Source organism: Anabrus simplex, chromosome 1 (assembly GCF_040414725.1).
Source record: "Anabrus simplex isolate iqAnaSimp1 chromosome 1, ASM4041472v1, whole genome shotgun sequence".
NCBI lineage: Eukaryota > Metazoa > Arthropoda > Insecta > Orthoptera > Tettigoniidae > Anabrus > Anabrus simplex.
The window spans coordinates 1,047,669,984-1,047,684,581 of record NC_090265.1 but is presented as its reverse complement, the minus strand read 5'-3'; the positions used below and the strand labels follow the sequence as shown (position 1 = coordinate 1,047,684,581).

The following is a 14,598-nucleotide window of genomic DNA, read 5'->3' as shown; positions in this document are numbered from 1 at the left end:
CTTGAAAATAGCGTCCACAGAACTAATTTTCAGAAGCAGGATTCATTAATTACCCTACATGTAAACATTATTAGAATAAGTATGAAAATTTAAAAAGGGAAAGACATTTAAGATTTAAGTACTGTGAGCACAGCTCACCAGTTTCAACTCTACAGCACAGCAGAATAATAATAATAATAACAATAATAATAAAGAAATTGCGAGGATATCACTATCACCACAAGCGGTTCCAAATCACAATCGCACCGGTAAATTAACACACACTACTTTCACAGCTTAATAGCATACAGAATAAGCACCACGAAGCACGAACATAAAGGAAAATTACAAGCAAAGGGTACAACTATGGACCAGTGTCACCACACCCATTCAAGTCTTCCACGCGAAAACGAACTCTCACTCATGCCAACCCTCACAAAACGCGGGATGGAAGCCACAGGCCTGTGTTACTTCACCTTTGAATTTTTAATCGACATTCCTGGTCTCAAATGTTACATTTCATATCATTCATTTTAGTATTTTTCGTCTTCAAATATAATTAAAAATAGGGCAAACAAGGTCATGAATTATTATTTAATGTCATTATATGCAGTCATGGCTGGCGCATGCTCGTACAGGGGTTTGTGAAGATGCCTTTACTCCTACGGACTCCGCCGAGCTTAGAGCCTCTTCTCGCACCCGTCGTCCCTCCAAAACCGTCCACCGGCGTGCTCCCCCTTATGTCTCTCTCCCCTCACCGACACTATATCCCGCTATATCCTCAGACGGAAGCTCTAGACTCCGTGCCTTACCTTCAATCTGAAAACATTACCAGTAAACTGCGCGCTGAAAGTTACTCACATAATATTGATATTGCCTAACAATCTCAGAGATGCCAACTATTACGATACAATCGTAACAATTACGAATCACCCATCGTAGTTACGCCTTTACAAATCACACACCACAAATTACGATTTTTTGTTGATTTTTAAATCTAAGTGTATGAAGTGTTCAAAAGGATACACAAGGAATGCCATTACAGCTTGAATTTACAGAATATTATTTCCAGATTTCTCCGTAATCATTTATACCCTTTTCCTATCCCTCGATTAAGAATATTTCGAGTTTTCATGCGCCGATCGCAGTGTGTGCTTCCAGTACTGGAATATAGGCACCTGTGAACTGGTATATCTTCCGGAGTTGTTGTCTTTGTTCGTCCCGTCATCAGACTTCCATGAAAGTATGCGAGTTATTTTGTCTTTGTTTTGGCGGCAAAGTGGTGACAAACACCGTTTAATTGTGAATACTGTGTGGGTAATTGTTGAAGAAGTATTTATTGCGAATGTAATTGCCAAATTTACATATATTGCTCTTCTAGGATATGTGGTAATCGTGTCTTACAAAATGCGAAAGGTTTGAAATAATGAAGTGATTTCTTGTGCAGAAAAATACATGTGATTACATTACCGTGACTAGTGACGCTAGTAATAAACCAAAAATAGTTCAAAAATTTGGGGAGGAATACTCGAAAGAACGGCCCTGTTTACTGCGTTCCTCAAAATCTCATTCACACGTGTTTTGTAATATGTGTAGCAGCGATTTTTCAGATGCACATGATGAGGAAGAACAAGGCGGAATTCCGCGCTAATATGAAGTCCGAACTGTTAAGTGCTCTGTTAGTGCAGAGAATGCACATGATATAAAAAGAAAAAACATGTCACCAGTGTACGTTTACCAAACAGGAACTACAAGCTTTCAATGATATGTAAGTTGGTAATATCTCGAAAAAAAAAATCTACGACCGCCGCCGCAGCCCCCCCTCCCACGGTGCCTTAGCAGCTGCATTATGATTGCCTTTCTTGAAAGTTGTCATCTCTGCAATCTTCCTTATCAATGAAAATTTTCATTTTTACGATGAAATGTGATTTTCTTAGCGTTATTCAAGTCCAATTTTTGACTGCAAATACGGAGAGAAAATAAAAAACTATTTTCGTTCTCTAGGGAGGACACCATCCAGAAAACCTTACTCTGCCGGCTGCTACTGTACTTTAAGGCAGAAACAGGTTCAAAGGAGGACATTCCAGGAATCATCAATGAACAATGAATGCGAGATCTTCAAAAGGCAGAAGTATTCAGTCAGCAGTATGTGAAGATAGTTGGTTACAAGGATAATGTCCAGATAGAGGAGGTGACTAATGCAAAACAAGTATTAAAATTTACCTATAATAACAATAACATTTACAATAAGATACAAAAGTTGAAAACTAGAAAAGCGGCTGGAATTGAGGAGATTTTTCGAGATATACTAAAGACAATGGGTTGGGATATAGTACCATATCTGAAGTACTTACAGTAGAGTCTTGTTAATCCGAACTAATTGGGACTGGAGTCTGTTTGGATTACGACATATTTGGATTAACCGGAAAATATTTTCTAATAATAATGTTATTGTTTTTACATTCCGCTAACTACTTTTACGGTTTCCGGAGACACCTAGGTGCCGGGATTTTCTCCCGCAGGAGTTCTTTTACGTGCCAGTAAATCTACTTACATGAGGCTGACGTATTTGAGCACCTTCAAATACCACTGGACTGAACCAGGATCGAACCTGACAAGTTGGGGTTAGAAGGCTAGCGCCTCAACCGTCTAAGGAAAATAGTTTCTACAATACTGTACAGTTCATACTGTAATTTGAAATGTCCATTGTTTAGCAGTTATATTAATAAAATACTGTATAAAATTACAGTAGGGTAGTTAAGAACCCGTAGAGGAGAAAACGACAGTGAAAATGTCATTAGCGAGTGGGTGGAAGATGGCTGTCATCAATTACAAACAGACCAAGAAATTGTAGCTATGGTGGAGAAAGAATCTGGAGTTGATGAGGAACAGAGTGACGACGAAGAAGACCACAATGAACAACTAGTGTCACATTCAGATGCCGCGGCCGCCTTAGAATTCGCCGTATGTTACGTTGAACAACACTCCGCTGTTACGCACACTGATGTGATGTTTATGAGACACTGGTTTAACACTGCATCTTCGAATAGGTTCCAATCACTACGGCAAAAGAAACTAACAGACTTTGTAGAGATAAACGACCAGTGATTGGTGGTTTATGATGTGTAATTATGTTTACATTAAGTTATTCTAGTAAAATATTACTAGTAAAATGCAAGTAAATCTTCATTCTATAATATGTTCTTTCATTTCAGTAAGGAGACTTTTTTAAAATTGAATATTTCAGTTCGGATTAACCAGACTTTCAGATTAACAGGGTTCGGATTAACGGGACTCTAGTGTATTTTATTATTGTTTGCATGAAGGAGCTATACCAAATGAATGGAGAGTTGTTATAGTAGCCTCTGTGTATAGACATAAAGCTGAAAATTGCAAGCAAGTAAGTTTGACATACGTTGCATGTACTCTTTGGGAAGGCATTCTTTCTGATTATATTAGACATGTTTGCAAAATTAATAACTGGTTTGATAGAAGGCAGTTTGGGTTTAGGAAAGCTCAACTTGTAGGATTCCAGCAAGATATCTGCTATATCTTGGATTCAGGAGGTCTAATGGACTGTATAGCGATTGACCTGTCTAAAGCATTTGATAGGATGGATCATAGGAGACTACTGGCAAAAATGAGTGCAAATGGACTAGACAAAAGTGTGACTGAATCGGTTGCTATATTTCTAGAAAATAGATCTCAGAGAATTCGAGTAGGCGAAGCTTTGTCTGGCCCTGTAATAATTAAGAGAGGCATTCCTCAAGGCAGAATTTTTGGACCTTTATGTTTTCTTATATATAAATACATCAAGATGCAATAGTAAATGTCCTGACACTGACAGGAAAGACAGAAGAACTGGTTGACTTCATGAAAGGAAAAGATATAGCCATACTTGGACTGTATGAGACCAAGAAGAGGGGTACGGAAGAGATTCCTCTGAAAGAAATGCAGGCTGTATTACAGTGGAGGACCTGAAGCAAAAAATGGAGTAGCTATCATACTTAGAAATAAAATCCAATAATATGTAGAATATACAATATGCGTCAGCAATAGGATGATGGTGATGAGACTCCAGTTTGAAAATTGCACGAAAGATCTGTTCCAGTTGTATGCCCCACAAACTGGTTGCATAGATGAACATCTAGAGGGCTTTTTAGAGGAAGTGGAAAGACAGATGGAAGATATGAAAGTGCTGTTGATGGGAGATCTAAATGCACAAGTTGGAATGGAAAGACAAAGAAAGGAAGATGTTGTAGGGCCCTTTGGATATGGAAATGTAAATCCAGAAGGCGAGTTGTTGGTGGATTCTTGCATGAGGAACCAAATGATTGTTGGAAACACCTGGTTTAGGAAGAAGAACAGTCAGAAGATTACAAGCCAGGTTGTGTGACGCTGGCACCAGAATCACTTTTGCTTGGTCACAAGCCATGTTGGGATTGTAGGAAACGAACTTGCAGATGAAGCAGCAAAAGCAGCAGTACTTTTATCACCTAGTTCTGTAAAATGTAACAAAAACTTTTCAGTCTGTCAAACACACTGCAATTACAATATAAATTATAACACTATAAACATTCCTGTCCTCCTCTGGGAACCATGTGACCTTGCCGCGGTGGGGAGGCTTGCGTGTCCCAATGATGCAGATAGCCGAGCCGCAGGTGCAACCATATCGGATGGGTATCTGTTGAGAGACCAGACTAACGAATGGTTCATCGAAAGGGGGGTAGCAGCCTTTCGGTTGTTGCAAGGGCGGCAGTCTAGATGATTGACTGATACGGCCTTGTAATAATACTCAGCATGGCTTAGCTGTGTTGATACTGCTACACGGCTGAAAGCAACGGGAAACTACAGCCGTAACCACCTCCCGAGGACATGCAGCTCTCTCTGTATGAAAGATGTACTGATGATGGCTTCCTCCCGGGTAAAATATTCCGGAGGTAAACTAGTCCCCCATTCGGATCTCCGGGTGGGGACTACACGAGAGGGGGCGATCATCAGGAAGATGGATACTGACATTCTGCGAGTCGGAGCGTGGAATGTTAGGAGTTTGAATCGTTGTGGTAGGTTAGAGAATCTGAAAAGGGAGATGGATAGGCTAAAGTTAGATGTAGTTGGTATAAGTGAAGTACGTTGGCAGGAAGAACAGGATTTTTGGTCAGGCGACTGCCGAATTATCAACACGAAATCAAACAGGGGAAATGCAGGAGTTGGTTTAATAATGAATAAGAAAATAGGGCAGCGGATAAGCTACTACGACCAGCATAGTGAAAGAATTATTGTCGCCAAGATAGACACCAAACCAATGCCCACCACAATAGTGCAGGTCTATATGCCTACTAGTTCAGCGGATGATGAAGAAATTGAAAGAATATATGAGGAGATAGAAGATTTAATACAATATGTCAAAGGTGACGAGAATCTAATTGTGATGGGAGACTGGAACGCAGTGGTAGGCCAAGGAAGAGAAGGTAGCACAGTAGGAGAATTTGGATTGGGACAAAGGAACGAAAGAGGAAGTCGGCTGGTTGAATTCTGCACTGACCATAATTTAGTCCTCGCCAATACTTGGTTCAAACACCACAAACGACGGCTGTATACGTGGACGAGACCTGGAGACACTGGAAGGTATCAAATAGACTTCATTATGATTAGGCAGAGATTCAGAAACCAGGTGTTGGATTGCAAAACTTTCCCAGGAGCAGACGTGGACTCTGACCACAACTTGTTGGTCATGAAATGCCATCTGAAGTTGAAGAAATTGAAGAAAGGAAAGAATGCAAAAAGATGGGATCTAGACAAGTTGAAAGAAAAGAGTGTGATGGATCGTTTCAAGGAACATGTTGCACAAGGACTAAATGAAAAGGCTGAAAGAAACACAGTAGAGGAAGAGTGGAGAGTCATGAAAAATGAAGTCAGTAGGGCTGCTGAAGAAATGTTAGGAAGGAAGAAAAGATCAACTAAGAATCAGTGGATAACTCAGGAGATACTAGACCTGATTGATGAACGACGAAAATACAAAAATGCTAGAAATGAAGAGGGCAGAAAAGAATACAGGCGATTAAAGAATCAAGTGGATAGAAAGTGCAAGGTAGCTAAGGAAGAATGGCTGAAGGAGAAGTGCAAGGATGTCGAAGGCTGTATGGTCCTGGGAAAGGTAGATGCTGCATACAGGAAAATCAAGGAAACCTTTGGAGAAAGGAAATCTAGGTGCATGAATATTAAGAGCTCAGATGGAAAGCCACTTCTAGGGAAAGAAGACAAGGCAGAAAGATGGCAGGAGCATATCCAACAGTTGTATCAAGGTAACGATGTAGATAATTTCGTTCTGGAACATGAAGAGGCTGTTGATGCTGATGAAATGGGAGACCCAATTTTGAGGTCAGAGTTTGACAGAGCTGTGAGTGACCTAAATAGGAACAAGGCACCTGGAATTGATGATATTCCCTCTGAATTACTGACTGCCTTAGGAGAAACCAGCATGGTAAGGTTATTTCATTTAGTGTGCAAGATGTATGAGACAGGAGAAGTCCCATCCGATTTTCGGCAGAATGTTGTTATACCTATTCCCAAGAAAGCCGGTGCTGACAGCTGTGAAAACTACCGCACTATTAGTTTAGTATCTCATGCCTGCAAAATTTTAACACGTATTATTTACAGAAGAATGGAAAAACAAGTTGAAGCTGAGTTGGGGGAAGATCAATTTGGCTTCAGAAGAAATGTAGGAACACGTGAAGCAATCCTGACTTTACGTCTGATCTTAGAGGATCGAATCAAGAAGGACAAGCCCACGTACATGGCATTCGTAGATCTAGAAAAGGCATTCGATAATGTTGATTGGACCAGGCTATTTATGATTCTGAAGATGATAGGGATCAGATACCGAGAACGAAGAATTATCTACAACCTGTATAAAAATCAGTCTGCAGTGATAAGAATCGAGGGCTTTGAAAAAGAAGCAGCAATCCAGAAAGGAGTGAGGCAAGGCTGCAGTTTGTCCCCTCTCCTTTTCAATGTTTACATAGAACAGGCAGTAAAGGAAATCAAAGAGAAATTTGGAAAGGGAATCACAGTCCAAGGAGAGGAAATCAAAACCTTGAGATTTGCCGATGATATTGTTATTTTATCTGAGACTGCAGAAGATCTCGAGAAGTTGCTGAATGGTATGGATGAAGTCTTAGGTAAGGAGTACAAGATGAAAATAAATAAGTCCAAAACAAAAGTAATGGAGTGCAGTCGAACGAAGGTAGGTGATATAGGAAATATTAGATTAGGAAACGAAGTCTTAAAGGAAGTAGATGAATATTGTTACTTGGGTAGTAAAATAACCAACGATGGCAGAAGTAAGGAGGACATAAAATGCAGACTAGCACAAGCAAGGAAGAGCTTTCTTAAGAAAAGAAATTTGCTCACTTCAAACATTGATATCGGAATTAGAAAGATGTTTTTGAAGACTTTTGTGTGGAGCGTGGCATTGTATGGAAGTGAAACATGGACGATAACTAGCTCAGAAAGAAAGAGAATAGAAGCTTTTGAAATGTGGTGTTATAGAAGAATGCTGAAGGTGAGATGGATAGATCGAATCACGAATGAAGAGATACTGAATCGAATTGGTGAGAGGAGATCGATTTGGCTAAATTTGACGAGAAGAAGAGATAGAATGATAGGACACATCTTAAGACACCCAGGACTTGTTCAGTTGGTTTTTGAAGGAAGTGTAGGTGGCAAGAACGGTAGGGGTAGACCAAGGTATGAATATGACAAACAGATTAGAGCAGATGTAGGATGCAATAGTTACGTAGAAATGAAAAGGTTAGCACAGGATAGGGTGGCATGGAGAGCTGCATCAAACCAGTCTATGGACTGATGACTCAAACAACAACAACAACAACAAACATTCCTGTAAAAATATACACTATTATACAAAGAATGACATGTTTCATTCTACAAGAACATCCTCAGATTCTATCAAATCACTTAAAACATGCTTATATATGTACAGTTTTGTTTACGTTGCATAAACTTGTCATTGGTATGTTAAGAATGAAGCCATACTTTTCAGTTTTACCGGGTAGCTCAGTCATTGAGCGAGAGTCCCAAGGTGCGGAACGTTCGCTAAACGGCAACGCAAAAGTTTTGAGGACAGGGATAATCTAAGGACTAACGACAATGAAAAAACACTAAAAATGGGTTTTAACATTTATTAAAAAAATTAATAGCACTTTCCAAAAACCATCTATTATTTTAAAATCTTGGAATAAAATAATTAATTCTTCCCTGCTGGAATCCATCCGAAATTCTTCACCAAATTACAGTCTGCAAAGATATGAAACTGAATTTTACTAAATCGCATTAGAAAATTAATTATCTCCTTATTTGAGAAAATCCTATCTTAATATCTCAAAACCTGATTTTTTTAAAAATCATTAATTGAATTGACAATATTTTTGCTATTTACTCATAAATCGATGAAACTTTCACCTCACAGCAAAAATCAAATAATTATTTCTTTTAATTAAATATTCTGATAAGTTATTTATACTTTAAATTACTTAATTAAATTAGTTTGAAATCCTTCATCCAACATATTATATTTTTAACCTTGTATAAATCGACTCAATGTTGTGCACAACTCATAATAAAATGCTTAAATTTTACGATGTATTAGGTTACTCTTTTTACACTTTGTGAGCTTAGTTCATTGACATGATCCTTGCTTAAACATTTTCCTCGAAGCACAAGATCCTAATCTATCTTATTTCACCATAAAATCGCTTAAAGATTTATAACTGAACCAAATAGGCTCACTGCAAAACATTAAAACAAAATCGAAGAAATTTACGCGTATTGCGTACACATATCATGACAAAATATCACCATGAAAAATCATATTTACAAAATATCATCCATTCATCCATCTCACACTCAAGCTTAGGTCCACGGCAATATTATCAAATAAATTTAACGAAACCTAGCCCTTGATTTTTATTTTTTTAATTATTTGAAATTTGAGATAATTTCCCGATGACGGTGTCGTATAAGGACTACCATTACGATCATTTGACTTGTGATGGTATCAGGATTATCACTTTTCAATGAAATAGAATTCACAACAATGTTCCAGGGGAATTTTACAATAGAAATCATCACTAAGAATTCCTTAAATTTGCCTACAGTCTCAGATAAATAAGCATTCGCGTATGCGGTCTATGAGTCACGACTTCAATATTATTATTCTCCTATTCTCTCAAAACATCAACCAATATGTGCTTCCCAAGTAGAAGTTATGTTCAAAGACATACTCTCTTCCTTAATCGACTCATGTAACGGACACACAAATAAAATCCTATCATAAAATCCATTTACAAGTCTCAAAATCCAAAATATCAGCAAATGTAAAAGTGTGAACCTTCAAGTCACGACCATATTCCAGGCCTACATCTACTTCAATAGAGCACATATTAATCACTCGTAAGCACAGTAATATTTATACTCATGACCCTTGCATATTCTTTTAGACCGTAACAACGTCAATATTATTATTATTATTATTATTATTATTATTACTATTACGCGCGCGCAGTCGCATCATCGTAGGCTATAGCTTAATGAAATCATAGATGATTCTATCCTATCTGAATCTATGATAAACCACAAATATCATCAAGGGAAAATCCTAAGTTTACAGAATACGTCGATATTCTGTCCCAAATAATTCCAAAATTATTTGAAAATTATGTAATAAACTAGTAATTAGTAACGCGTGGGTCAAATAATTTTATCACTCTCCTATGTTAATTCTGGGACAGTGAGAACATGTCACAAAGCACGCACTCAAGTAAGACAAAATACAGGTCCCAAATACACTCTCTCACACATCAAATTCTACCAACACCAATGAAAGAAGAATGAAATTTCTAACTACAAAGACCAGTAGAAATTATCGCCAATATCTAAACAAGGACTACGTCTACAATATCATTACAACAGATGAACAGAAAAAAATAGTTTGAAATCTTATCTGTAGTGGACATGGCTTCTGGACTTGGCTGATGATCAGTTAAAATGGATCAGGTTTCATCTCAAGTGATACTCTCCCCTTGGCTGAATGATGCCTCACATTTTAGTTATTCATGGCTGCAGCAGATGAAGACTTGGAGCAGTTATAGATTTCTTCGTAACGTTGAGGTTCCATCCTTCGAAATAATTCAGGACTGCTTGCGATCTTCCGTCTTCAGGTAAAAAGCTGAAACTAATAAATTTGTTTTAGTAATAATTCCAAACACACACTCGATTCTTTATGATGGCACAGTTCTACGTACTTTAATGTTCCTCAGATTATTAATGAAATCTGAACTGCGACGTTTCAATCAAATATTACAATTTAAAATTTCCTCAGAAGCAGAAATATTGCCATCTTTCGTCAAATGGATGCCTATAATTTCCAACGTCGTATAGGTCGTCTCCCAGTAATACAGGCAATTTTATTTTATGAAGCAATTAGACAGGTAAAACAGCTGAAGTCAGCGAAGCGAAGAAAAGTAAGGAATAAAGAGAGCAAATTTCCCCAGATACACGGGTATTTATTTCTTCAAGACGTAGGTGTGTCTGTTAGTTGAATCCCATTGGTTGAAATTTTGCGATCGAGCTAACCTTCCAATCCAATTGATGAAATATCATGACGTATCAATTCTCAAAGTATTGATCGCTTTTGGCCTGGTAAACCTGTAGTCACGTGTCACACAACTGGGGTCTAGAACAAGACACAAAAAACCCAAGACTGCTGCCAGCTCGTCGGGAAAAACCGGTTCTGCCGCTGGCGAGCGGAGACAGTGCAGAGTTGAAATCTCCTTCCTGAATGATAAATTAATGCATTGTTCCACCCCGATAATAAAATATTCTTCCCATACAGCCTAATTACCAATTTTCAAGGGTACAGTGTCGACTTAGTTAAATGTAACAAAAGACTTTTCAGTCTGTCAAACATGCTGCAATTGCAATATAAATTATAACACTATAAACATTCTTGTAAAAATACACACTATTATACAAAGAATGACATGTTTCGTTCTAAATGTACCAGCTAGGAGTATTTGTTCTCAGCTGTGTCGAACCATCTTGGCATCCTGGAAATTTGAGTGGCTAGCTATCCGAACCCCCAGCAAGCTGAGAGCAAATAAGAAGACAACTACTGTATGGCGGTCCTCTTTCTGGCCTTCACAGAGAGGAGCCTTAGTTTTGTGTAGGCTGAGGATAGGTCATGCAAGATGTACACGCTCTTACCTCTTGAAGAGGGATGACACACACAAACCCCCTTCCCCACAGTGTGTTCTTGCAGAGCAGTCTTCACCGTGGCCCACATCCTCACAGTGTGTGTCAACCTCTCTGGCCTAAGATGGAACCTCGGCCTGCAGGAGATACTCAGACTTACACTAGCCAATGACTCGAATAGTTGCTGATCTCATCAATTGTTTTATGTGTGAGAGTGGCTTAATCAATGACATATAAGTTTCAAGTGTTCTTTTTATCTGGTTTTTTGGCTTAATGAAATAATGTTTGTTTTATTATTTAATTCACTTTCCAATTCTCCATAGAATATTTTTTTGACTTAATTTTTTTGTTTTCATTTCATACATTCAGAGAGAATGATTACCTAGTCATACTTCCTCTTAAAATAAAAATCACCACCGCCGCCAAAGGCATCACACTCAATGATCACATACGGTCTTTTACAGGATCAAGTAAACAAATCAGTCCTTGGAAGCTATCATGTATGCAACCTTACCACATCCTAGGCAACTGGCTGTTAATTTTGAATCCTTATGTGGGATTCGAACCTCCTACCTCGAGCACTGTCCACTATCACATATCTCCCTGCCCGCTTCCCATGTGAGCTGCTGCGACACTTGACGTACAACGTCCACTTCCCAGCCTATACAGTACTGAGTTCCCGGTCTCTGTGTCCACCTTATTTTTTTAAAGTATATGTTCTGCGTATCTGTACTCGTTTTACGGGTTCATTCGAGGTACCCGTAATTAATTGTGGCCCTCACAATTCCTGCTGTCTTCTAGCCCATAAACACACATCTCATTATATTACCCCGGTGTAGGGAGAGGGACCGATGTCTTTCAGAATTGTAGTAAATATGAAGGGATGCATAAAACTGGATCGCAAGGGGCTGGTGGACCACCCAGTGTATATATAAGGTCTCTCTTATAAACCCAGACCAAGCACACTGTGTTTGTACTCTGTGCTATAGCAGCTGCCTCAGCCCAACTTACATTGCGCACAGCCACCCTGCTTTAAGCTTGTATACAGTTTTATATGAAATCTTACCTTGTATAAGATGATGGAAGTGTCATCACCATTAGGATTTTCTGCACACCAATAGTGAGAGTTATGACTGTTTACGCGACTATTAAGATGAAACCAAGACTCATCCGAAAAGAACACAGGCTGTGGGTCGAATAAACGATCATTCCAATGATGCAAGATACCACTCACAATATCTCACTCTTGTGGCTGGATCAGCAGGTTTTAAACAATGGGCCCATGTAAACCTGTGCGGTTTGATGTGTAACAGCTTTCTAGCTCTGTTGTGGTGATTTTGTGAGTGATTTATTCTTGGACCATTCAAGATTCACACCAAGGTCATCTAGCTTTTGCTTTGTTAAAACTGTTCGTGTGCACGCGTGTGTTTTATTGAGCACTGAGCCAGTAGTTCCAAATTTATTTACAATTACGTGAATCTGTGCTCGTGAAGGTGACACTTCACCAGGAAATTGCTGAACAAATGCATCATGCACCCATCGAGCCGACTCATACTTAAAATAACTTTTACATACGAAAGAATGGTGTTGCAATGATAACTGTCTCGCCATGTTAACAGCTGGGATTCAGACTGGCTACTGATGCTAGGTCAAACATGTGCACACTTCTTACAATGTCAAGAAGTACGCGCGAGCCTCCCGTACACCTGCTTAGGTCTCCAAGAGTAAAAACGCTGCTGGACAGTCCAGAGACCCCTTCTGTATGTGTGTGTTTTTTTTTTTTTAAGATTTGAAGTATTACCTTTAACTACTACTCATACTCAATTGTGTTCAATACAAAACCAATATTTCAACACTTGCCGCATTTCTAATTGTAAATATAGTTTTTTTTACGTGAACATAATTATTTTATTCTAGTATGCAAACTGCCTTGTAGAATATTTTCTTGGACAGAAAAACAGTGTTCTGCAGAAGTGAAATTTATTACATGCATTTCACTATCTGTTGGTTACTTTAAGAGAAATGTAGATTATGATAGGCAACAAAATACAAACCTAATTCTAGTTTTGTAATATTCTCAGATGTGATTCATACTGTCGGACCTAGAGGACAGAAACCTGATCTGTTGGAATCTTGCTACAAGACCTGCTTACAGTTAATGTTGGAAAACAAATTGCGTTCTGTGGTAAGTACCTTGTGTTCTTGTAAACCGTGTTGAATCCTACGTCTTATTTTATGTTATTTCTCTGGAGTTGACATATATCCTATTAGTACATAAGAACTTCCAAATATATACTAACAGGGAATAATAATATGAGTGAAATAAAAAATTATCTTAAATTTAGGGGAAAACTCAAGATGATATTAGTTTTTAAATGTTGAACAACATACTAGATATTACCCTTCCTACCTTAACTCGCATAATAAATACAACCTGTGATAATAAAATTCTGTGAATAGTCCTGTACTATCAACATAGATGAACAATGCATGACAGTGACCTTACTGTCCTTCGAAATAGTCCCCTCCCATAACTATGCACCGCTGAGATCGGCGATACATGTCCTGGAAACTTTGCAAGAAGGCTTCCTTTGGGATGATGTTTAAAAGCCTCGTCACGTTTCATTGTATGTCAGGAATATCATCAAATATCTTTCCTTTCAAAGTGAGTTTAAGTCGTGGGAATAGGAAGAAGTCTGGAGGATTGAGATCTGACGAGTATAGCACATGTTCAAGTTGCACCACCCCCTTGTTTGCCATGAACTGTTTCACGATATTGGGTGTGTATGGGCGAGCGTTGTCATAGACAAAAAAAAAACCTGAACCTTGTGCGTACTGGGGTCGTACCCTGCGTGTAAGTTTCATGAAATGGGTCAACTTTTCAATGTACCATGCAGCATTCAACGCCGTCCCTCAGGTAGAAATTCCTTGTGGATAATGCCTTGACTATCGAAACAGGTGATGAGCATCGTTTTGATGCGTGACTTTTCGGCTCTGACCTTTTTCCGACGAGGGAATCCTGGAGAACCCCATTCCATGCTTTGCCGTTTCGTTTCAGGGTCGTACCTGAGACACCAGGTTTCATCCTCAGTGACAATACAATTCAAGAAATTTGGTGTCGCATCTGTCGTTTCGACAAAATCCTGTGAAGCCTCTAAACATGCCTGCTTCTGATCATCAGTCAAGGGCAGAAGACGAGAACACATTTTCCTCTTTCCTGACTTCTGGGTAACGATTTGTCTCACTGATTCACGGTTGATCTGCAGTTCATCCACTACCATGTGCACAATTAATCACTGATCGTTCATGATTAATGTCCTCACCTTCTCAACGTTTTCATCACTGACG

The 14,598-nt window shown here is 38.8% G+C and overlaps 1 protein-coding gene across 7 annotated transcripts in view; it reads left to right on the top strand.

Moving 5' to 3' along the window:
- The window catches only part of LOC136857940 (macro domain-containing protein PG1779), a 207,761-nt gene that overhangs the window by 155,590 nt on the left and 37,573 nt on the right, over positions 1 to 14,598 (top strand). For all 7 annotated transcript variants that reach the window (XM_067137056.2, XM_067137059.2, XM_067137055.2 and 4 more), the window contains one exon: positions 13,332 to 13,435. In XM_067137056.2, the coding sequence (XP_066993157.2) occupies positions 13,332 to 13,435 (104 nt within the window). The remainder of the gene's footprint in view (positions 1 to 13,331; positions 13,436 to 14,598) is intronic.